Source organism: Toxotes jaculatrix, chromosome 15 (genome assembly GCF_017976425.1).
Source record: "Toxotes jaculatrix isolate fToxJac2 chromosome 15, fToxJac2.pri, whole genome shotgun sequence".
Taxonomy (NCBI): domain Eukaryota; kingdom Metazoa; phylum Chordata; class Actinopteri; family Toxotidae; genus Toxotes; species Toxotes jaculatrix.
Genome location: NC_054408.1, coordinates 22,937,921 through 22,964,918, shown reverse-complemented (window position 1 = coordinate 22,964,918; position 26,998 = coordinate 22,937,921). Strand labels below are relative to the sequence as shown.

Below are 26,998 nucleotides of genomic sequence, written 5' to 3'. Positions count from 1 at the left end.
CAATCTCAGATGTTAAGCCTTCGAGACCCCAGTGTGGCTTTGCCGTGGCTGCCAATGATTCACGAGGCAGTGAGAAATGGTGTTTCATGGGTAAACAAAAATAAGCCCGTACAGATGGCATTATTTTATTTGATTTTTTTTTCGCCCCCTACAACCTGCTGTCATTGTTAAAATGGCTCAGCTTCTGCTGAAATGCTGCTTGTCATTTGTCACACTCTCCAAGGTCAGAGTCCAGGAGAGGGGAAGCTCACAGCTCTATAAATAGCCTGACTCCTCTGACAGTATTGCACGTGCATGTACGGGTGCACACACACACACACGCACGTGCACAGCAAGCCAGTGAGGAATAAGCTTATTAGTAGGAGTTTGATGAAGATGGCAGGGATCTTAATCAAACATCTCAGAGGCAGCATTAACCTTCTAATTTTACATAATGTTTTATGGTTCTCACTTTGAAAATTTGATGTATGCCAGCAGTGAGTACAACAAGTGCAGGGCTTTGGCTGGGTGCAGAACCAGGTTAGAAACATGGAGTATTTTTTGGAGCATGGAGTATTGTCCGTGACCCTCTTAAATGACTGTCTTCAGGCTTACTACTGACTCCTCCTATGCATTTCAAGTCCAGCAAAGCCAGCAACAAAGATCAAACTCAACAACACTGAAAGGACAGTGGATCCTGATGTGCAGAGTTGTGCAAAATGCACACAGAACACCTGTGTTTTTTTTAATATAAAAAGACTGGCTGGTCTCATTTCATCGTCTCCAGCTGAGGGGGCGGGACCAACAGTGCACTTCCTCAGAAGTAAGAAAAAAAAGCTGCATAAAGGGACACTCTGACCCACAGCAGACAAACTCCCAAAGGTGCTGTTAGTTAAAAAATCACACAATTCAATGTCTGATACAGACTGACGGTACAATATATAACATATAAATACTATAAATATACAGGAAAATACATTTTCAGAGAACTCCAGCAGGAATCAGCTCTGTAGCTCTGTGTCTGTCTCCAGTTATGCTTTGTCTCTGCTTTCATTACAGGCCTCCTGTAATAATATGTTTTTGTTTTTACGTTAAGTTGTTTTCTCTGGGTTTGTAGGCTGTTCTTCCTGTTTCAAAGACAGATGATATGATCACAGAGAACAGCTTCTGTAAGCACACAGCTGAGCCTTGTGATTGCTGAGGGACATTTCTGCTGTAATCAGGAGAGTTTTTCTCTGTTGTCTTATAGTCTTCTTTACTGCTTTTTTGGATTGTTCATGGAATAATGTTACCTCAACTAACATACTCTTAGCTGAAACTGTAGACAAATAATTAAAGGGGCATTTCACAGTTTTACATGTAATGTTCATTTGACTGGCCATGGGAAGTACTGCTCAGTCTTGTGAAGACAGATGTATAATGTCTAGGGAACAGTTTTGATTGCATTTTATCACATCTGAACCTGGTTCTGAATCTACTTTTCAAACCGTAATACTTTCAAATCCCCTATGGAATCTTTGGTGGGGAATGAAATTAAGGTACTGCTTTTGTTTCTCTCAGTTTCAGGTAACGAAAAATATAAGTTGATATTTAAGAATCTAGCTTCTTCTAATCACATTAATTAACTATTTTAATTGGGTTAATTGTGTTTCAGGGTCCAAGCACGACCCTGATGTTAATACAAGCTATGGTAATCAAACCTAATACATGCACATCCTACTCTGCCATCCCACTCTTTATATACATTATCGGTTGTTTTTTCCTCTGTTGATACCTGTGGTGTCAAACAGAGAACGTGAATGATATATTTGATAGGTGATTTTCTGGCAGAGGAGATTAAGGAACTTAGGTACTTTACCAACTTGGACTCGAATCTAAAATGGAACTCATCCCCAGTACTGTTCTGTGTTCTCTGCGTGACAGCTTTGTCAAGTATGTGAAAATAACCACCAAATATCACCAGGGTCATCTAAGCTACAATTTTTTTTCTTTTCAAACAGAAAGCCATGGCATTTGAAAGTTATATCCTCACTTCAAATATGTTGTCGTGCACACCCAGAATATTTCATCATCACCAGCAGTGGTGTCAGTCAGGTCTATGCTGGAATTCACGCATCGATTAACACCATCATCACTGTTCGCTCAGCTGTGCCTCTCAATACTTCCCTAACAACAAATGTGTCCCATTATTTTCTGTGATCTACTTGACTTGATGAATAATTGATTGTATTGATTGAGTGTGATGGAATTTATCCCAGAGAGAGTCAGGTAGAATTACCCACACAGTCAGATAAATTAAAAGAGGATTCTAATCATTGTCTGGGTTGAATAAATAAATAATAACCAATGGGAGTAAAATAAGGCCAGAATCTGTACACATGCAGGCATGCAATATTTCCTCTTCTGTCAGAACATTGAGATTCAACATACTGTGCGAACACTTATGATCTCCTTTCAGATTTTTGTTGCTCTCCTCCATTTGGATGAGATTAACATTACAGAGGAGGTGGGGAATAAAATATTAAGAAAAGAGCAAATGAAAAGCCTGTGCAGGAGAGTGGAAGGGGGATGAAGAGAGAGACGTGAGGCGAAGACACTGCATCAGGTGAATTTGGGTCAAAAATCCTACTCTACGTCTGTAGCAAATCAAACATCCAGGAATCCACTCGAAAATTGGACAAGAATCATGCGTCAGAACTGGCCTGAGAATCGTGTAGTTTTCAAGTTTTACTTCAGTATCAAAGGAATGCAGTGATAGCTGTTTGTACATCCATGGGTACATTGTGCATTTCTTTAATCCACATAAATTTAGATGTCCTTAACAGTGTCAGGCCCTCAGACCCAGCTGTCTTATCAGCAGCAAATCAGGAGAGCTGTGTTCACCAGACTGACTAATATCTGCATTAAAAAGATAAAACGCTTTTAAAGGAAGATCCATGATGAGCAAATAGAATAAAACATCAGTTTTTAGTGATTAGATTTATTTTATTTCCCCAGCCCACTGTAACATCTACTGTATATACCCACAGTAAAACTGGAAAGCTCATAAAATTGCTGGTCAAGATCAATAACAGAGATCAAAACATACAGAGAGGGAGATTTGTGTGATTTGAACAGCTGCCTGTAGAGATTACGCTTCACTTCACCAGAGGGAAAAAAAGGCCGAGTGCATCATACACATCTCTCTGAGTTTATTCTTTTATTTTGAAAAATGGAGGCCTATCTGTTCCAAAGAACAGATGATTGACTGATGTCAAAGAAACACCCCCAGTGTGGATTTCTTTTTTTTTTTGCTGTTTTTCCATTTCTTGATTTTAAATATTGTTTAGAAGTGAGTCAAACATATGTTTCTATGTTTACATTGGTAAAATGCATGTAAATACTGTATATGAATATGTACCTTTATTTAATATGTACAGAGCTAGCCTAACTGGACCTGGTTCCAGCATTTGTGCTAATGTTGGCTTAACATGTCTTGGACCATTTTCTGTTCTGAACCCACAGAGATGAAAATGATATCAGCCTTCTCATCTAATATGTGGCTGTATCTCAGAAAAATCTTTAACCTAAAGCAGAACAAGTGATTCATTTAGCCGGAGTACCTGACTTTAAGGATCACTGTACAGTTGGATGTACAGTGAGCACCAGGATTCGCTTGTAAAACTTTTGCTACATTGACATTTTGCTCTGACATTTAAATCTATGTAATTATGCAGTCACTGTGGAAATGGCATGGCAACCTAAGCACCTTAGTAAAGACTATACATAAGGTCCTAACTGCTGATAATGCCCACAACACAGACATGCATTCATAGATGGCAGAGTATGTAACCAATAAAATAACTGTTAGACTACTAGTTTCCCTGGTGTCATACTGTGTATGCTAAAGAGGAATAGAAGAAAATCGGCAAATAAAGAGGTACTTTTAAAGGAACAGGCCATTATCCTTGTACTTTTTCTTTCAGACACAGAAAAATGAAGGCACAGGTTTTTTGTTCTTACTGCTGAGCCTGACAGGAGTTTATTTATAAGCCAGTGTGTCCTCTTGCAAACTTACAGACTTGCACCTTCCTCTAAAGGAACCAGTTTGAGTTAAAGTGTGTGTGTTGTTTGTCTTTGATTGTGATGAGTTCAAATGTGGCGTACTGGTATACTAGTGGAGATGACGTTGATCATATTTATCTTTTTTTTTTTTATTTAAAAATAATAACATGTCTGATCAAATCATGTTAACGTCAGCGAGAAAAGGTTCTGATGATCCTCCTAAGCTAGTTCTTCTTTTTCTTTTTTTTGGTTTTTCATCGTGATGGAAGCATTCTTTTAATATAACAGTGCCTGTAAAGCTCACTAGCTTATTGGATCCATTTTTTAAAAGAGCTCATGAAGGCCCCAGCCTATTCTCCAGTCTATATAGATTTATTGAAAAATTTATCTCCTCTGATGAGGGTCTAATGATTATGATCAAGCCCAGTTGCTGTCTCATGCCTTCTGGTAGGCTAACCGTTCACCGGGGTCCTTTCTATTCTTCTGCAATAATGGTAATGAAGAGACTGAGCTGGTCAAAATTCTCTTAGTGGTTCTATCATGGTTCATAATTAGGTCAATAAATTGAGGATGATGGTTCAAAAGTGGCTAAATATTAAATTGGGGGAGAAAATGAGACAGGGACAAAGTGCAGAGGAGAGGGAGAAAGAATCTCATGCATGAAGGCACAAGGGCAATTTAAAGTTGCTGTCAGTTTCAAGGGCACATCAGCCTTTTGTGCTATTAATGAAATGAGCACTGGTCCAAGTCCTGATAGTAGATCAGTCTTATGAGTCCAGCGGGGGCTGTGAATAATGTAAAACTGCATCTATGTAATATGTGTCTGTAGTCGTGGTGACAATGAACTGCTTCTGTGTGTTTAAGAGGGTCCAACTATTCAGAGGTCCATGTTTGCTTGCAACTCAAAATAAGAAAAATAAGCTGCCAAAATTTCTGGTAGATGAGTGTTGTGGTAACATTCTCTGCTCTGTCTGCTACTTTGTGGTATGTGTGAAATAACTGGGGGTACTTCAGTTATGATTGGCTCATCAGTCACTATGCTTTTAATTTAATTTGTAGTGATGACTCAGATTAAAAAGCGAGCCACACTGCTTTTACACCACCATGTCAAGTACTCCGAAAATGGATCTCAGAGAAAATCAGAGAGTGATACAAAGAAAGCTTCTCATTAAAAGCGGGACTGAGCTCTGATTGGCAGTCGTTTTCTTTTCACTCCCTTCCAACCAGTCAAGACGCAACAGTTGGTTGGTGGCCAGTCATTTTACAATGCCAGTGTGCACAAACATCCAAAAAATGCTGCTCCTCTCTCTGCTTAATAAAACCCCAGCCTTTGTCAATGGGACATGGCTACACCCACGAAAATGACAGAAATGATAGATGTGACAATAGCCTACTGCAGCCACAAGAGGGCAGTAATACAAGAAGAAGGCAATATCGGATCTTTTAGGTTAGATAACGCTGAGATTTAAGGAGAGTGATTGCTTCCACTTGTCCTGATGGCAGGCCACTGGTATACTCTACGCTCAGAGGACAACAGAGACTGCAGAACACCAGTTAATTCACAGCCTTTAACTAACTAACAGACAACGTCTTCTTCAGAGTCAAAGTGGACAAAGACAATTATAGTTAATCAGGTGTACAGTTGTCCTTTGATAACCGTTTGAACAGGGTCTCAAATCCACTAGACAGTGAATCCAAGGGTGGTCTTTGCCACAGTCAGTGTCTAAATGCCACATACCTGACACCACATCAGGAACAAAGGAACACAGACCTCATGTAAAGGTACAAAGATTCAAGTCCAAATATCTGCCAAGTGTGACAACATAGAGAAAACATGGCAAATTAAGTAATTCATTCATGCCAGAGGGCTAACATCATGCCAGAAACAAAACAGAACAACACAAACACAAAGTTACAAGAATAAACATACAAAAAATACAAATACAAACATCTGTCATGTGACAAATTAGAGGAAAGATGAGGAATTCAGATTTGAGATCCTGCTCAACTAATCACAATTGTACACATGGTTAAATTGTTGCCTTATGTCTTTGTCCACTTGTCCACACTGACAGACAACAGTGGTGTTGAAAAGTTGTGAATTAATCTGTGCTCCAGTCTCTTTTGTCCTCTGGAAGTTTATTGTCCTCGAGCTGCGAAGCATCCTGCTGGAAGATACGCAGAGATTCCTGCTTTTATTAGATACTCTACAGTCTCTCAGATTGCCAATACCTTGTCTTCTCTGCAGTCAATTTGACCGGTGGAACCCTTAAATGCAAATGCCTGCTGCATTTCTCATCTGCCAGATGTTGAAACATCTCTGTTTGAGGCTCATAACATGCAACTCAGCTGCAGAAAGAGTGACTCCTGGCCCCAGCAGACAGAATGTGTTGGCTACAGTTCAGAAGGTGTAATTTGAAGGAAAGATTGTCCAAGGAAGTACAAATACTTCCAGCTTTTCAGCACTGAGTTTCCATTATCAGGCTTACGGCGCGGCTCATACAAAGCCCTGCACCGTGCAGGGGATTGGACTGAATATACAAAGCCTCAATGTGACTCATTTTAATAGGTACTGTAAACACCACCGCTGTGTGCAGTGTGTACAGTATGTGATCATCAGGATGGAGCTGCGTTGCTATACATCCGTGTGAATTGGCATTTGTGTTTACCTCTGAATATTTAGCTTTTTACATTATACCTGGTGTCTGATAAGGTGTTGATAACAACAATCAAGTTTGTGATTATCACATCTGTAAATCTACAGATGTGTACATCTAGGCAAGCCTCTGTCATCATAAAAATACACTTTTAGTATTTTCCACTCTGACCTCTCTCTCCCTCTCCCTCTCTCCCTCTGCAGGACCTTGGTGGGGTGAGTCCTCCTCAGAGGAACTGGAAGGGGATTGCCATTGCTCTTCTGGTCATCCTGGTGGTCTGCTCCCTCATCACCATGTCTGTCATCCTCCTCACTCCAGGTAACATGATGCATTAGTGATTGTGCCCTGCTTTATGTCTTGAAGGGCCTGTGTTTACTCTGGTTAAAGAATCCCTGCCTTTACATCGGTTTTTAAAAAATGAAAACACCCCACAGGTCATCTATGCAAGTAGCTTACTCCGACCTGTCCGCATTAGGAGGAGGGTCGGGGTGGATGGAGAGGAGACGGCTGTTTCCCATGTGAAACCAATAATTAATATTATTTCTTTTATCCATGACCATTCGACAGTCTTACTGCATGTTTATTACTGTAACTATAACAATGAAGGTCCTGTAAGCCTTAAAGAAGAACCTATTTTAACCTAAACCACAACCAGTAGTTTAACCTTAACCACCCATTTATTCTTGTTATCATGGATGGTCAACGATGGTCCAGGACAGTCCACTCTTATAGATCATGGACCTGTGTGACCCACAGACTACTAATCTGGTGTCTTTATATTCCACAGTTGTTTGCTTAGCTGATCAGTATTCTTTGGCTATTTTCACACTATTGTACAATATATACCTCTTTCCAAAATTATGAAAAAGCACCCAGTGTTACTCAGATGTAAAATCATCACAATCCACAGGCCATGCAGCCACACTTTCCCCTGGTGTATTCCACGGTTGGTTAGACTTTCATTGCCTCCATAAACAAACATGCTGTGTGGAGTTATAAAGGAAAGCCAATATGGCTGACATTCAAAATGACTTGGCCCTCCTATTCTGCTCACAATCAGCAGCTGTCCTATTCAGAAGGAGCTTACAATTGGCACATTCTCTTTCTGCTAAAGGCATAACATTTCATAATTAAAAATGAAACATTTCCAGGGGCAACGTTGGAACAGCTTGAGGATTTTCTAGTCCAGTAATGATCATGTTAATGAACATATGAAATGGCATTTTGAAGAAAAATATTGTGCCATGTGCGTCTTTTCATTCGCATGGATCTGTGTGTGTGTGTGTGTGAGTGAGTGAGAGAGAGTGTGCGTGCGCGCGTGCCCGTTTGCGTATAAGTTCCTTTATGTACATCTGGTTTAAAAGGACAATACATCTGTCTACCAAGCAGATGTAAACATCCAGCTGTCCATTTTTTCTTGTTGACTTAGAAACATGGAAGCTTTGTGGTGACTGCAAGCAGTACTTTTTTTTTCTTTCAGGTTGCAGCAATAAAGGTTTTCTTTTTTAATAATCTCGTTTTAAAACCTAAACCTTAGAGCTACATTGATCAACTTTTCATGCCGTGCAGGTAGCGTGTCATAGGATTTATATGGGGGGTTTTTTTTGTTGTTGTTGTTTTTTGCTAAAAACAGCTGTCTGCTTGATGAGAGTAGCTAAAACCGAACTGTACAGAAAAGTGCAGGCATGTTCAGAGCTGGGTGATATTTCTAGTAACCTCAGTTACTAGAAATTTACATGTTACATGGGTCAACCTGTAGTACTTGTATCAAGGGAAAATGCATTTGATATATGATTCTGATGAGGTGAACTTTTTTCTCAAATGCACTACCTGTGTTTTTAAAGCTCAGGCCTTCACACATGCACACAGGTAAAGTATCCTCAGGATGCCTGTGTGCCCACAGTCGTATGTTTTAAGGGCTGACTTTATATTTTTAATGTTCTGATGCTGGGAAAACATTTAAATGCGAGTGGTTGAGGATTGATTTTGAACGGTGCTAGAAAGCAATTTGGCTTGGAGATAGCATCTATATGGTAGCCATGTTTTATTAAAAAGGCCAGGCAGCTTCATTTGTGGCTTTTTCTTGCAGCTGACAACCAAGCTGGGAGTGACACCAAACTGACTGTGGAGGATTTGTTCAAACCTGAATTCAAGGTCCATGACCCAGAAGCCAAATGGATCAACGGTGAGTTTCGCTGTTTGCATGAATGGAATAAGGTGTGTGGTTCTGAAATGGATGAAGATATATGTTGAAATGATGTATGTCAGTATCATTTGACATATATATATGACATGGCTGTTGTAAGTCTTTAATGCCTGTCTGCTCACTGGAATGACAAAAACAGCACTAATGTGACACAGTCATCATTATTCTTGTATTCTACAGTGACTTCAGTGACCAGTGTAGTAAACATTACCTGCCCCCTACTTAACGCTGCTGTACATATATTTATACAAAACACACCTGGACTCTTCCTTGACATTAATGACACCTCGATAAGTCCTGAGTGTGCTTTGCAAAAGCAAACAGCAGGACTGCTTTTGTTCAGCAGCAGGGAGATGACATCTCTCTCTGCTTTGTAACTGAGACTCACTAAAACAGGCAGCAGACAGTTTTAAACAAGGCTGACATGTTTCACCCGAGCTTTACCTTGCATCTAGTTATGCAAATGAAGATGCTGGGATTTATTTTCCCTCTACTTATTTACATTGTATTGATTCCTTATTTGCCAGAGGGGGATCATATGTTAAGCCTGGAAGGCTTTGACTGAAAATAAACCACATCAAGTGAAGTGCGAGTGAATCTGATTATGGTTTGCTTAGAGGGAGGGGGAAGATAAGGATACCTCCGAGGGGAAGGATGGACGGGATTGTGGGGTTCCCGCATTGCTCTCCGTCTGTCTCCCTTCCTGTGGATTAGTGTGTTTGTTTTGGCTTCCTTCTTTGTTGCCCATCGACTGCGTGACTCTCACTCCACACCCGGGGGCAAGAGGAAGAAGCAAGGCCTTTCTGTCCATCAATATTTCATTCCCGGGTGACATTTTCCCACTATCTTTGCAATGCCATCTCATTCCCTGGGCTGATCTCAGGCTTGACAGAGAGAGCAGCCATGTTGTGCGATGAGGCAGTCAGAAAAGTTAGTTTTATAGGGTGGTTTGTGGATGGATGGGGCAAAATAGACCCCAGACAAATGGAAGAAGATAACAGACAGACAGGCGAGAGGGAAGATTGATCACTAGGATCTGAGGCAAAAATTAGATTTTCTTTTTCCTAAGACAGAGGCCTTGGAGGTTTTGGGATGAAAGTCTCTAATCTCTGTCTACTCTACATTAGAGATAATCTGAAGAGGTACATCATGTGGTCTTATGAATAATCAAGTGCCAGTGGGATGCAGTAGAATAACAAATCATACTTAACATGACATTAGTTTCTCCAGAAAATAAAATTCCAGGTCTCATACTCATCATTTATTGGTTGTCTTTTTATGGTGTATTTTTATCTAACATGAAAATGAGTTCAGCTGGGAAAGAGCATCTGTTTTCAGCTATTTCATACTTTGCTTATGAGCCTCAGTGAGAAAAGTCCTGTCTGAACAAGCTCTGGTGTTTTTCCCTGTTGTGTTTGGTTCATTGAGGCTGTCCTCTGATCTCGGTGTGGACCAAACAATCGGACTCAGACCGCTTTTTTCAAGCGGTGTCACCTTCCAACTGAACCGTGGCACCGTTTGTTTGTGTGTTGAAAGCAAAGAGGATGAACCTATCAAAAGACTGTGTGATGGCAGAGATGTGATTTTAGCATAGATTACAAAAGCAAAAATGTAATGTAGCTGTATCAGACTACACTTTGAGTTTAAATTTGCTTTGTGTGTGTGTGTGTGTGTGTGTGTGTGTATAAACAAACCACATTTATCAGTTTTAAAATCAGAAGTAGTTAAGCCCTCAATTCAAGGATCTTTTGAAATAATATCAGGAACCATTGCTTAGAGATAAATGGAGTATTTGTTATAGCTAAATGTCTATCAGTTACTGATTAAATGAATCTTCTAATAAAGTTTATTCAAACCATTTCATCTATCAGAGGAATGTGAAGAGGCTCTGTGTGAGGTGATGAGGCCAACTGCTAGATCCTCAAGTGTCTGAGCTTTTATTCACCCAACTTTGGTTTCCTGTTAGGCTTTGTGACGGAAAGGACGGGTGTCCTCATGACAGAAAAATTAAATGTGCTCACTCTTTGTGTTGATTAAGGGAAGCACAGTATTGATGGTTTTCGTATTGATTGTTTAAAACCTAATTAGTAATGCAATTTATATTTTACTGACAATTTAACTTTGAATAATAAGCCTGTTACACAATAATAAGTCCACGTCACGGAAAACTGGACTGTGTGTAACAGTATATCTAACCAACCAACTAACTGTTTTAAATAAGAAATTATTCTTTTTAGTAGTAGTAGTAATGGTATTAGTATTATTAGAAGTTTTGAAGGACCATATTCAGACAGCTTCTGTTATGATATCTGTTTCTATTAATAAAACACAATTATTATACAATCAAACACAAATGCACATTCTGATCAGTCACTGTGACTATTACAACAGTAACCAGCTGATCCCAGAGCCGTGCAGGAGAACTGATGAGTGCCGCTGTGTAAATAGCAGTCAGTGTTTGTCAAACTGCTGCAGAAGAACGTCTCACTTTCCTCCAGCTCTGGAAGTCACTCCCCATATTATATTATAAAAGAAGTGGAAGAAGATATTATTTGCTAAAATACAGGCGCAACGTGCTCACAGTTATCAAATGTTAATCTGCACAACGGGACACATTCCCACTTCTGCTGCAGACAGTTAAAAGTTAAATTAAAACACAAAATAACAGAGCAGGAGCACTTCTTGTTGCTGAAACGACAATACTTAAAAGGAGACAAAAGTACAATACAAGATGAATGTCCAAGTATACGACTTTAAATCATACCTCAGTTAAATGGGTGCCGATATAAAGTTACGGATGGATGGCTGCTACGGTCTGACGTTACAACTCAATGATTTGTCAAATGGAGTGCATTGTCACAGATTAAATTTGCTGCTAAGAGCACAGTGATTCATCAGGTGCGCCGCCATCTCCCCCGTTAATGGAGCCAGTTTTTCACAGGACATTGTTTCTTCAAAATGCCTCACCATCTCATCTGGAACACGCTGATGATGATGATGACTGTAACCCCCACCCCCGCTACATGTAGGTTAGACTGGTGAATTAGCATCTGTTGATTGGCACATGCATCATTAAATCAATCGCATCATCTTTATTTATTATCATTTTTATTTCAGTTCACATAAATCTACATATTTACAATCATTCTAATACATATTAGAATGATAATACATACATTGTGTTCTCCAGCTGTTGTGTGTGAATACTAGATGTTTTTTTTAGTGTCTCATATGGATACATGTCAGTGAGTGAGTCTCACAGGCTGGGCACCTTCAGCCTGACAGTGACAGCCTGTTGAGAGATTGTATGTGTGTGTTGATATTGGCCCAGCGTGGACATAATTACACACCACTCGGCAAACTTAAGCTCTCAAAGCCACAAACGCTTCAACAGACTCAATAACAACAACACATTTTTATTTTTCCGCAACTGTGTCTTTGTGCACAAGAAAACAAATAATTCAAACACAACATAGCCAGTGTGTCTATCCATTTCCTCAGCGGTGTCACATCTTTCTGCCGAAATAAAATCTTTGGAATTGACGTGATAAGAATTTTCATAGTCACTCCCATTCAAGGCTGTATGAATGCACTTCATAGATGTATGGAATGTAAACACAATCGATTTCCTAGTAGGGGTTTGTGTTGTGTAGCTATTTTCAAACTCATGTTGTTTCCGAGCAGACAGCGTTTTCCCCTCTACATAGTAGGGCGGAGTAGATTAAATAAAAATAGCGGTCTTCCATCATCATTGGCATCATGTTAGCTGCAGGATCAGTCGATCAAGGGTGGTGTGTAATTTAAAAAAAAAAAAAAAAAAAAAAACAGGGTACGCAATGCAAGAATGTTTCACCTCAAAATACTAATTTGCTGTATTTTCAGCTTTTTTCTCTAAATAGCAAAAATGTCAGTATTTATTAGACCCAAGAAACATGTTTTCTACCCAGGTGCTGCAGGCGCATCCTTGACTGTTTGTAAATAGGAACCTGTCGATATTAAATAAAGACATTTCTTCCTGAACTTCAACTTTGTTGTTTAGTTAGGAGCATTTAATGCTGTAGAGAAATACCAGAATATTATATCACAGTATCACTGATTCTAACCAACTGATTGATTCTTTTCTATCTACTAGATCTCTGTGTCTAATGTCAAGCTCAACATAATGTCTTGTTTTAAGCTCAAAAGCAAATATATGATATGATATGAATCTTCCAAAAGGAGATTCCAAACTATGCGTTCTGGGTGCAGCTTTAATCTTTGTCCCCATAAACACAATGTACAGTCTGTAAGTGTAAGTAATTAACTAGTATAAGGTGTGATGTCAGACTTTGTGCATGTGTGTATGCAGCTGTGTGTGCACCTCCCAGCTCATACAAATCACTGCTCTGCTCAATAAATGTTCTGTACTACAGTAATCTCAGCAAATCCATTACTGAACCTTTATCAGTCAATACTGTTCACCTTGTACAAATTACCACTAAACTGGACAGCTACAGCTCCACCACCTGTCAATTCTCTTCATTCACTGCAATCAGATTCATCTTTTTTATGAACCAACACACAGTCTGAAAAGCAGCCAGGGCAGCTCCCGGAAAAAATACCTGTAATTATGTGGAAAATGTAAAGTTGTGTATTTATCTTGTACCTGTGAACTCACCAAGCTCAGTTGTTGCTTTTTGTAGGGACTTCTCCGTAAAAGCAGGACAGTTTTAGTCCTTTTACAGTTTCTTACCTTGCAGTAGTATCTGTTTAGACATGTATGAATGTAGGAATATCTGTGTGACAGAATTACTCAGGATACGTGTCTAGACTTACATGTCAACTTGAGCCACGGTCCTCCTGAGAAGTGTGCCTGCTTCATGAGCTACGTCGTTAACAGGTGACACGCCTGTAGCTGAACTGACTGTATAATGATACTGTGGAGGTACAAAAGCAGTAATGGGAGGTGACATCTGCTGAAGGAGAGTCATAGCTTCGGTCGAGTGTGCGTCCTTCACAATGATAAATGCTTTTCCCGCTCTGGCCTAATTACTGACATAAGCCGACTAATGCTGGTTCAACTAATGGAGAATCCCAATTTTTTTTCATCCACCACATCATGTGCTTGACTTGATTTATGTAGTCCAGCATCCTCAGTCACCCTCAGTGTCATGTCTGAGTACATGTCTGCTTTTTGATCCATCCATGTGCACATCTTCGACAACGTCACTGTGAAAGTAAATGTCATTTACAAATCCTTCCTTTATTTTCTGTTTTCCTCTGCATTTTCAGACACTATGGGATTTATGAGATTTGAAGCATAGAAGTGAAGAGCATAGATCTGCTTTTGTTTGTGGAGGTTAGAGTGAAGGTTAGGGCTCCTCAACTACATAATAATACAAAAAATCCAACTCAACATTTAAACTCTAAACTCATGAAGACAGAAATATAGTTTTAGTCACCAAAAACCCATCAATTTTTGTCTCAGGTCTTTTGTTGTATAAACTCTGACCGTAGCATTTTTTAAAAAATGAAAATAATTAAAATACAATAAAATCACCCTTACCGTCATGTTAAGATCCTCTCAGCAGGTGCAGCAGCTGTGGCAGAGTCTGTGACACACAGCTCATGGAGGCAAGCAAGAAGCTTCAAACTTTAACTTTGCACCTGTTTGTTGCAGTTTGAGTCAAAATTCCTCCTTTGTCTCGGACTCATAACTAAGTCTGATCTTAACTTGCACACTCAGTTATCTCATTTTTGTCTGAAGTGGGGCCCACAGTGTCAGACTTCAATCTGTAATGAGATGATTAGTAGATAATGGAAACAATTGTTAGTTGCAGCCATAAAGCTTCATAATCATTTTCTACAAAAAAAAAAAGAAACATGCGTCTATGTGACCTGACAGGTGTAACCAAGGGCAAACACCCAACGCTGCTCGCAAAGTTTTTGCTGTTAGTGCATGGTAATGATTGCACGACTGAAAAAAGAAAAAAAGAAAAAACCCTAAAGATTTTTATCCACTCTGAGCTTCTCTCCTCAGGATTTTGGCAGCTGGACAATAAGATTTCATAAAGTTTACAAAGTGGAACTACAGTATCTAACTAAAAGTGTTGGACACAAAGTTAGAATTTAGAGGAGAACGTGAGGAGGACAGTCTCCTCCATCCTTCGTGGAAACAATGTCCTTGAACTCAACTGTGCTGTCTGCTGCAGCACGGGAGATGAGTACCATTCCTTCTGATGCTCATTTGTATCTGCGCTAGAGATGAAGCATTTGACATCAAGGTGATCTTTGCCACCAACGTTTCCCTTGGGTGAGCCACTTACCTTGGCGCTGACATATCCCATTACTCTCACTGTGGGGCGATATTTGGTGAATCATTGTTTTTCTGCCACACCTTTTGTTCTAAATCAAGAATTTGGCATGCACTGTGAAGCTCTTGGCCTGACTGCCAATGAACGGGCTGTCACCCAAGTTAAAGTTGGGTGGGGTATGGATATTGCGACACACTTGAACTGAATGATAGTGGGTATATTTCACAAGTGTGTGGACTTAAGATACTGTGCACATGCTCTTAAAAAGTGCAAAGTATGAAGTAATTACACATCGAAGCCAAAATCATGGTCTGATTTTCAAATAGATGTTAGCGTGCCAGCAGATTTGTTTTCTTCGCTGGATGACTAGTCCCTCCGCCGTACAGTTCAGCAGGTCTTCTGGTGTTGAGCCATCAACCCACCTTGATTTTCTTTCATTTTCCCTAATTAGCTACATAATCACATCAATTAATCTCTATTCCCCTGCCACTCAGCGTGGTGGCGAAAGGAAAGGAAAGGAAAGATCAGCCGTGCTGCTGTCAGCTGCCAGTGAGCTGGTTTGCAACCTATGGATCAGTAGCAGGGAAACGGGGTCTTGAAGAAGTAAACTGCTTTCTTTTTAGACTGTTTTTCCACTTGTATGCTTTTGCAGCATCATTCTCAGAGGTTAATTAGGAATTGCATGCTTCGGTGCCTCCCATTAATTAACATTAGAGACTCCCCAAGCCGTGCTAAGAACTGCTGCTGAAGCATAAGTGCAGGGATGACTGTGTTGTGTATGTGTGCGTTTGTCTTTGCTGGCATGCTAAATGTGTGTGCACATACGTACATCTGTTAGAGCGTGAAGGTCGTTAATGGCAGCTCCTTAAAGCAGCGGGACACCTCTGTATGTTTAAATCTTCTTTTCTGTTCCTTCTCCCACAGACAAAATATTCAGGTTGCTTCCTCTGTGAACTCCAACACAATAAGCTCTAAGTTGAGCCCACTGTTAAGCCTCACGAGTCTCACACTCTCCTCCATCTTCCATTAAGCTCCTGTTAGCCCATCCTATTTTTGCTGCTCCTGACATGCCCATTATCAGTGTCTCTGAGCGGTGAGGGACACTGATTGAAAGGGAGAGATTGAATTCTCCACTGTTCTCCCTGTGCCCTTTCTCATTGTGTGTGATTTTTAACAGAGACAGTGCTGAAGTCAGACATAAGCACAGCCATTAATGCATCACAAGTCTGGTGACTCAGAGCTGCTATCAGAATGACTATTTCTCCCTAATATTTCCCATTCTGTACATTGGACTATGGGCGCTTCATCGTTTATATAATAACGCAACATGAAGAAGCTTGAGAAACAGTTACCAAAATAGAAAATCATTACAATGCCCGGCCATAAAAGCGGGACTGTCAGGAAGCAGTCGTGTCACAGTGTATGATGTTTAGGCTGGAAAAAAAAAAAAGAAAGGAGGGTGAGGAGTGTAAAACACTGCAGCAATCAAGTGAAGAAATGAAATGTCTGTCACACTCACTGGAAAGAGCTCGTCTTGTCCTCTGAGCATGCATGTGTGTGAGCGACAGAGGAGGAGAGAGTCTGTGACAGCTGAAAAAATTGCTCACGTCCGCTGATGTCCAGCGAACAGAAAATGATACCGTCAGTGTCTATTCAAGCCGTGAATCCTAACACCGGGAGGAAAGGCAAACTCCCCGGATTCTTTCTTAAATATGTAGTTTTCTGGATCCTGTTGAACCATAACGATGAACTCTGGCAGGGATGGGCCACTGTCTTGCAGGCAGCCTTCATCAGGTGCTATCAGTCTAACTCCACTACACTGGCACTGAAATGTTACAAACTTCAGCACACTTACAGACAGTGCTGTGGTGTGGTAGACAGCCAGGCTACACAGCAAATTCGTCTGGCTGCCAAAGGCTGTTATGCTTGTTTGCTTCCCTTTTCTTTTTTTAATAATTACACTCATTCCCAAAGTTATGTTATCTCAAACCACAATTGTTCCCCAACACTAACAAATGTTAACCACAGCAGCATGAGATCAGGAAACATTTTTATTTTTCAAGCTGCCCTCGACTCAGCTTCCACTGTTCTGAGATCAGTTATGTGCATTGGAAAATGACTTTCACAGTCTTTTCTTTCTAATAGTTAAGTAATAATGAGAAAAGTAAATGAGGACATTACACTGAGATGGTGTAAGCTGTCTTACTAATCACCTTGGTCAACATGAGGAGTTAGGAAGTGTTGTGGAGCATCTTTCAGTAACTCCTCTTACATGTTTACAGTTAACCATGGAAAATAATACTAAAGCCTTTTAATTCTGTTCTGCTTTTCAGTCATCAAGATATTTTCCTTTCTGTTAATTGAGGTGTAGGGGTCTCTGTGCAAGATCTGCCTTACCACTGGAGTGTGTCATTATCATTTCATGGTAAATATTTTGAAGATTATCATAGCAGTGATTTTTTTTTCTTCTATACTGCAGATTTAATATGTTTACTGTCACTTCAGTGGGGTGTTCTCCTTCTTCTTCTTTGTTTTGTGTGGTTGTTTTTTTCGGCTCTGCTTGCCTATCTGTAAAAGTCACCACACGCCACTGATCCTGGCCCTGTACGCCCTCATGGGTGTTTTCACTTTTGGCTGATTACACCTCTGCTCAGGTTGGAGGTGGGCGGAGCTATGACGATAATTACGAGGTTGCAGGTAATTACACGAGGTCACCGCATTCCACGTATTTTGTAATGAACCAAAATAAGTAAAATCACCCGTGTGTGGGTGTACTGTGGTTGTGCAGGGAGGGGCCTTTGATTTGAAATCATGGTTAAGATACAGAGGTTTGTCGTTTTAATTACTTATGATTCTGACCCAAATGTTCTCTGAGCAAAAATCACTTTCACCAGATTTAATGCACGACTGAGACAAATGCCTCAAGCCAAGTGCTGCATTCATATTGTATTTATAAAGGCTTCATGAAAATCGTTGTTACTGTTGTTAATTTCTGCTTCCTGGTAAATACAGCACATTGCTGTGATAAGAAGATATTATCTGTGGGTATATTGGCCTTAATGACGACGCAGTGTAACGCCATTCGGTGGGATTCTAAGGAGGCAGGGTATTGATTGGCTCTCACCTGGCTGTGGAGGGAAGACAGTGATGTATTGGATGGAGGTGAATAGCTGACAGATCTCAGCAGCAGGCCTGCTGTGGGTTAAAACCACCAGTCACAGTCCATTCACACTGAGAGATCTCAGCTCTGTGGCTGTGACCAGAGTTGATTTAATGAGGAAAGGTCGATTTCAGACCCATGCATCTCAAAAGCTATATGGCCAGATATTTCTCAGTTTGTGCTAATTGAATATTTATAAAAATGGTTAAAAACCATAAACCAATAAAAAATGCATCTTCTTAATGTTAGTAGAGCTTTACATACCTTAGATTTTCTCTAAAGGCCATTTCTCTCTCTCTCTCTCTCTCTCTCTCTCTCTCTCTCTCTCTCTCTCTCTCTCTCTCTTTTCTTTTCACCTGACTCTGGAATGGCTTCATGCCTCCATGGTTTGCTACCTTTTAGGCTAGTTTAGGCTGTTTGAAAGCTTTTCATAGCAGTTTGTTTGAGGGTAGAAAGAAGCCCTGGGTTTTCTCTTCCTTTTATTCTCTTATTTCCATCCAAAAAGTAGAAAGCAGGCTTTAAAATCGTGGGTGCATCACAAATTAAAGTAAAACACAGTTTCCATCCAAATGCCAAACGATTTGGAAGCGAATAAATTACACTTAGATGAATAAAACTGTCAAAAACCCACACAGTTTTCCTGTCCATTCCCAGACACAAGGTGCATTTAAAAATAATCTATGTCTCCCGGATAAATGGTGGAGATCCTGGTCCAGGGTCTACAAAGCTCTACTTTACAAATTGGTTTCATCTTTCATCCTTGTCCTTAGATATATTTTTTAAAACTGGAAGTAAATATAAAGACATGTTTCTTGCAGTTCATAGATACATAATATAGTGTGACTCTGTTAGTGACAGGCTCTCCTGTGTTGTAATCTGGAATGAAGTGGACCCTTAGGTTTTCTTAGACATGCAGTGGCAAGCTGCCATTACAGGAGTGTCTGTGTTTTTAGTTGTGTTATGTTGATAGAAATTTCTTTTGCCATCCACAGTAGCTGCTTACAAACAAGCAACCAAAGAAAGACAGTGAGCAATGTTTGGTGAGGAAGAGAAGGACATTTCAGAATTCAATAGGAAACTGCAGCTTTGATAAAATTTCTGTAGACAAGTACAGTAGTAATGATTTTGCCATGTGTTTGTGTGCGTTGTTGTATTAACATGCTGAATGCAGTATAGTCTGGGATAATTCAGCTTTGTATAGTATTTTGTATTAAATCTACTGGATTATAATACGTGCTGTATGATTGATTAAGTTATGTGAAAATGAATACCAAGCAGAATACATGTATTATTATATACATGTAGTGTGTAATGTGTAGTATGTAGCATATATTGTGTTTTTTTTTTTTTTGTGTGTGTGTGTGTGTAGTAGTATTTTATAGCAAAGCACTGTATATTATACATGTTATATAGTAATAATATAGAGCTGAAATTATGAGTTGATGAATCTGTTGATTAATAAATGTTATTGGTAATTCATTCATAATTTACATAATTCATTAAGCAAATGTATTACTCAAAGCTCTTATGTCTTGTATTCTAGACTGTATGTCTGACAAAGCAAGCAATTTGAAGACATGACCGTGGACTCAAGGAGTTTTGATGGGCACTGACATTTTATAGACTGAAAGAATACCAAACAAATAGTTGACACATCAATAGATAATGAAATGTCACAGCTGGTGCAAGCAGGGTTCCATAAAACACAGGGGAAAGGACCCAAAGACAGATGCTGAGGCAGAGCTAATGCAGTTCAGTGCTTTATTTAAAACACAGAGAAACAAAGGCTTAGGGGACGATGAGGCTGGCAAGGGTCAAAACCAGAGGGAGCAGTCCTAAAAAGACAAACAAGTCCAGAAAGGCAAAGGCAGGAATAAAAAAAAAACAACAACTAGCAAACAGGCAAAAACACCAAAACTCAGCTAAGACATGCAAAACACAAGGAACCAGCACATGAAGCACACAGCAACTCAACACAACCTACTGGGAACTGAAAGGGGGAAACACAAAGCTATATCTACACACAAAGTCAGTGATTACAAAATAAAAGAGGAAATACTACAAAAAGTCCAGATGGGATGTCACACAGAGGGGCAGATTGTGACAGTCGGTCTGTAAACACACTCCCAGTTTAGCTAAGGTTATCTGGAGAAAACAAAGACAAACAGTAAATATATCATTGTAAACATCCACCACCACTGTAAACAACAACTTCCTGGTACAACCAACCATTCTTGCTGTAGTTGAAACAAGGAGTCATGGAATCTTCTGTTTGAACTGAATCTAATGTGAAGTTCTGATTCATTCAACAGCCGAACACACCTCTTCTACGTTCTTTTTACAATGTAAATCAAATATTGTTGTGAAAGTTTGTCCTAGCACTGTTGCAAAAGATCCCACAAATGTGCTGCACCTGCAGGTTGCTTTACTGTTACTTTCTGTCCAGCTCCACGTGGTTCAGGTCTGAAGACTGTGCTGGTCTTCAGAGCTGATAATTATTTCTTTATGGTTAGAGCTATATCCCAGCCTGTAGGTTTGACGTGCTCTCAACAGTGTGCTTTTGCATTTTCATGTGGACAGAGATTTTATTAAAACTTATTTGAGAACAAAGGAGGAGAACCCCATTTATAATAAATCCCCATGTATGTGTGGACTAGACCTCATTTCCTTTGTTAGTTGCCCTTTTCTTGACATTATAATGGAAATATACAGTCCTACTTCCTGCAGTACAGTGTTGTCCTGATAAAGCATCAGAGGGTGTAGTAACACAGTTTGTTCCCACACTGCCTTTGTACAGACAGAGAGTTTGAAAGTCATCAACAAAAGTTCACTCACCTGTAGGAACTGTTGGCTTTAACTTTCAAGGCTTCATTTACTTCCACTGCTGCAGGAAAACTATAAGCTGTAACCAATTTCTCCATCCCTGAAAAAGGCCTGTTTTCTATTAAATTTATATGACTTTTCACTTTGTGGTGACTGAAAATGTTACCTTAGGAGGTTTAGCACTTACCTTTGCGCCAATTAAAGTTTTTCACTGAACCTGAGCTGCTGCAATCTCAGTAAAAACTGGAAAAACTGGGGTGTTCTAAAGCTTTGGACTGGAAGTGAACACCAGAAATATTCCAACAAAATAAACCTGAACTGCTGCTTCCACCAGCAGATACTGCTCTGACTCACCAGCCATTCTCTGCTTGTTGCTGACACCCAGCGTCTTTCGTCGACTCACTCTCCCACATTGCAGATGACAACCTGAGGCTGGATGAGCTCTTAATGGCCGTCATTACTATGACAACAGCTCTTAGACTTTACTATCCATACTTGAACCTGAACCGGGCTGTGTGTTTTACTCAAACTGAAATGGACTACACCAATCTGTTCTCAGTAACTTCATGTGAATATGAATGTTTTGTTTATTTCATGTTAAGTGAACTTAAAATGTCTGCTTTTTATTTTCAGACCATTTTAGGACTTAGAAACATGAGCTATTCTAACTTGAGGTTTTCACATAAAATGAGTTGAGTGGATGAACCGCTGAAAGTTCTCTTAACTCATTAAATTAAGTTTTAAAGAAACAATTGTTTGTTAAAGAAACATTGTTACAGAGACTCTCTTGTTGTTCGTAGTTTGATGAACCCATTCATGATGGAAACAGGCCATGTCCTTAATACAGATGAAATTAAGTCATGGCTGTCTGTTTTCATGATAATTAAAGGTTAGTATAGAACTCAGTCCCCACCCCCGTACACTCACAACAATCTTTAAACTGTGAAAATGAAAAGGGGAAGCAAATCTGTCTGCAACCAGCTAGTTAATTTAAACTCAGTTAGTTTTACATTTTCAAAACTCAGATAATTTACAATGTTAAGAGAGTAAGGGGAAATTATGCTCTTCAGCTGAAAGAACTTAAAACTATTTACAATGCAATACTGATATAATTCCTGAGGATGCCACGCTAGTTCAAACACATAAAAATGACTCATGAGATGAATCATGAGAATTACTTTCCCCTCTAAGTAAGGGGGAAGCAGAGTGGTTTTACCATATCAAAAAGCCTGAAGGCCTAAAGAAAGAGGTCATGGTTGCTGGGTAAAAAAGAGTGGGACTTTGAGAGACTGCAATTCATGTTCTGTCCTGTAATAACAGCGAACGCTGTTTTCTTTTAGCCATGATCATGATTATTGTTATTATTTATTATTTCCTAACCTTAACAATAACTTCATTCTTCCCCTGATGTTAACCAAGTAGCTGCCTAAATTTAACCAGACTTTAATTGTACTGGTGGCAGGTCAGGAAACGCCCCCCACCCCCCTCTTTTTTTTTTAAAGAAGAAAACTGGATTTAAATTTCAAATTCTGAACAGTTCAAACCTTGATAAAATCTGTACTGTCTAACAAAAACATGCAAACTACATTACATTTATAGCAGCAGGACATTACTGGACAGATTACTGAATTGTATTTTTTTTCTCTTTAATTTTCCTTCTCATGTAACCCTAGGGCTCATCCTTTTGCAAGGTGTAAAGCCTTCACTCTCCTCATTCATTGATCGTTCATTGATACGAGCGTACTCAACTTAGTCTCAGTGACATAACTATAAAACAGAAAAACGTGAGCAAACCCTGTCAAGTTATATTCATTGTGATTTATTATCCAGCTCAGGCAATTTTCAAGTCTGTTTAAGTTCGTACTTCATACAAAAAACGAACAGCAGCAAATGTCTTCATCTGAAGGGAGGGAAAAGGTCCTGTAGTCTCCAACCAGCAGCACTGACATTACTGACATTCTGTGATTCAGAAACACTTGAAAAAATAATTCTTTTCTAAAAAGTGTCCTTGGACAGGACACAGCGCCACACAGTATGGATCTGTGGAAGCAGTTGTGTCCAGCTACGGTGTGATTCTAATGTAGATCCACTTTACACTCCTCTGTGCTGTTTTCCCCTTGGGTCATGAGGGCCGGTGCATTCTGCAGTGACATTCATATTCCATCTATAACCCGCACAACCCTGCCATAAGGCTGTGACATTTCACTTCATTACGTCCTCAGTACATTTGATGTTCCATCTGAGATACAGGACCAGCGTGAAAGGATGGTGGCTGACGATGAATTAAACATGCAGGTTTAAATATAGTCTCCTTGCTGTATATTATTTCATTCCTCAACCTCCTCATAACCTCTGACATCATGGCCTCACTTAAAGGATACATCTCCAAATCCAGAAAAAACAAAAAAAACAAAAAACGCCAAAACAAACAATGAATTGATCCTTCTACCGAAAATTGTGTGTCCATCAAAGCCTGATATATCTTATAGCTCAGTGCTGTAGAGCTCCATTGTTCCAAAACAATGAGTCACACTGCTGCGTGTGTGAGTGACATGTTCTTCATTACCATGAATAGACACACTGTATTTTATTTTGACTCAGTCCTACAGTCACCATCCTGCTGCCCAAAAACACTGACTACAGTTCCAAACGTGTATTAATCCGCAGCTCAAAATAGTCCTAAATGCACTGTTTGCTCCCGTTAGAATGAGAGTGAGAGAAAACCTAGAACAGCAGGAGTTGTTAAACCTCCATTAACTCATTTTTGCTGGCAGCCTAACATACTGTTAACTAACATTATTAAATTATCACCTTATTAAATTGATATTGTTCACATGTTAGCAAGCAGTTGCCTATTTCCACACCTAGCAGACAGGGAGCAACATTAGCATTCACCTGGAGTCACGTCTCTGTCTACCTGATGAAAGTCAGGCCAGTACTGACTTTTGTTTTGGCTCTGTTTTGATCTTCATCGACTCTTAGGAAGAAATACATGTTTCGTTAGGTGTTAAATGCTTCATGTTCAGCAGCGAGCTGCTCTGTTCCTCTTCTGTGCTTTCTGGTGCTGGGCAGGTTGTATGCAGAGACTTTGTCAGCACTGGAAATGACTGATGACAGTGGTGAGACTGAACCACAACAGTGAAGTTAAAGGCTGTCAAACCAACACAATGAGCTGGAAGACACTAAAATGTGACAAAGAGCTGAGGGGAACTGCAGAGTTTCATGATAATTCTCTTTGGGTTCATCACAACAAGTAACCTCATTTAAAATCACACACTGATGACTCATTGTTAATACAAAGATATTGATAAGTATGTGAATGAGTGATTTATTTTTGACCACGATCACAGAAAGTTATGTGTTTATCTGTAAAATTTGGTGCATGTTTTTGTGTCTTCCAGTTAACATTATTGTGTTAATGCTTTTGTGTTAACTGGAATATAACTGCAAAATAACATGGGTCTTAAATTATTAATGATGAATAAACTGGGGGAATTCTTTCCCTTTAAACATGTTTGTTTTTTAATGAACATATGATTAACACATTTAATAATTTAGACCATGTCAGTGACACTTGCTTTGCAATGCAAATCAGATGTGGAGCATATCAGGCAGATGTGGAGGATTTGAGACCTCTGTAGAACAGTCAATGAAAAGAAATTACACACTATCGAAGAACATACACGACATCGGTTAGAAACAGCACTTCTCAGAAACCTTTAAGCACCACTCAGCCACTTTTGCAAATATAAGGTGCTGCTTGCTACGAGATTCAGAGGATAGCAATTAAAGTGAGTTGGTGAAGAGTGCCAGTGTCACAGTGTCCATCTTGAGTAAGTGGCTGTCAAATTCAGTGGGTACAATTTTACAAATAAATAAAACAAAATAAAACACACATACACATATATATAACATAACCTTATACAAACACACAGATCAGTTAAGTATGAGCGAGACAACCATTTCATTGTATTCATGGACTCTGCCTTGTGTATGATTGTAGATATTGAAATTATTCGTTTGGTTTTTTTCCCCTCACACATCAATGAGACAAGGAAAACAAAATCAGCCTGAAATACAACAATGCACCTTTATATATGCAGTGTATGTGTCAAATAAATAAATACATGAGTGACTAACATGAATGATGTATTGCTGTTTAGATCAATAGTTTGCGCAACTCTGCTGACATAGTTTGTCTTGACTAGATAAAATCGCTTTCAGTTAAATGAACAGCATAACATTGATTCAACTACAGAATATTTAGCATGAATCATTACCTTAACATAAAAAAATTATATATATATATATATATATATATTTTTTTTTTTAGTGTAGTTGTGCACATCATGATGTTTAAATGCTCTGCTAACAGCTAATGTTCTGTCACATTCAGTTCAAAGCTTTTGGCTTTACACATGATGTTACTGTATATACTTGAGATGACCTAGTGATGAAAGACCTTGAGATAATGGAAATGTTCCTGTTAGAGCCACAGGGGAAGTGCAGGTTACAGGCATAACTGCTGACTGCACGGAACAAGTGCAGGCTGGGAGGCTGGAAGGCACCTTTGAAGCAGACTCTGCTGCTTTCCTGAAGTAGCGAAGCCCACGCCTTAAGGGAAGGACTGGGACTAGTTTTGTAATGTTATTCTCTAGAGAGGCTTGTGTGTTGTTCACCTGCTTTTATTGCTGACATTATTTTATATGATAGTGACGACGATGTAAAGCTAAAGGAGAACTGATGATAAAAAAAAAAAAAAACAATATTCCAGATATTCCTGTTCTGGGTTTCTCCTTCACACACACACAGGCACAAAATGATTTCATGTTTCATAAGCATATGCATCCTGAAATAGTAGTGCATGCATCTCATTCTTAACTTGCATATCCACAAGTGAAAGAGTCAAAAACTTGATGGGATTGGAGTAGGTGCTCAGCACATTGAAGAGGGAGCTATTGAAAGCAGCGGTCCGCCTTCTTGCATTCATAAATTATCCGCAGGTCTGATAAAAACGAAGCGTGTCATCATTACTGTGTTGCGTAGGTGGAAAATTAAAATGAGTGGGCATATTAGATGTGATATACAGAGCTAATACGTCCCTGTGTGCAAACCAACGCAGGACAAGAGTGCGTTGTTAATTTCTCTGTTTGTTGCGCACATGTGAAATTTCAAATGCACTGAAGCAGCTCAGGTCATTGAAGCGGCACCGAACTGTATTAATCCTGAAAAATTTACACCCACTGGCACATGGTCCTTGGACATTGTACATAACCCCAACAAGTCAATTAGACTGATTCAGAACGGCTTGTTAAATACGGTTGCGTAATTAATTAATTCTCTATTGATGAAGTCTTGGGTTCATGTTGCAGAGGAGGTGTTGTGCTAATCTATCTCCTAATCTTCTAATCTAATCAGAGAATGTTACTTGTTTTATTCCTGTGGTGGTTAAAAAAAAAAAGAAAAAAAAAGATGGAGTCAGAGGCTGGAGGGATGGCAGGGGAGCGCTCTAATTTAGGACACATGTCTGCTCTTATTTTGTCAATCAAAATACGCTGGTAGAATCAGAGCAACAGGACACAGATTATTGGATGCAGCTTGTTGTGAGCCACTTTCAGTGATTTCAGCTGATACAGACATGATCGGTGTAGAAATTCAGAGTGAAAAATGGCAGTGAACATTTTGTTGTACTGTAATGCAGAATGACACACTTTAAAGAGGGAGCACAGGAAAAACAGGGCAGTGACACGGCAGGCAAGCAGAGCAGAGCGACAATGATGGCAGTGTTTGATGTGCAGTTTTCAGACGTGGTAAAACAGCACTGAACGTGTTGTTT

At 39.5% G+C, this 26,998-nt stretch overlaps 1 protein-coding gene across 1 annotated transcript in view; it reads left to right on the top strand.

The window, feature by feature from the left end:
- The window catches only part of LOC121194707 (inactive dipeptidyl peptidase 10-like), a 169,731-nt gene that overhangs the window by 84,415 nt on the left and 58,318 nt on the right, over nt 1-26,998 (top strand). Inside the window, exons 2-3 of the mRNA XM_041057695.1 lie at nt 6,884-6,998; nt 8,770-8,865. Coding sequence (XP_040913629.1) covers nt 6,884-6,998; nt 8,770-8,865 — 211 coding nt within the window. The remainder of the gene's footprint in view (nt 1-6,883; nt 6,999-8,769; nt 8,866-26,998) is intronic.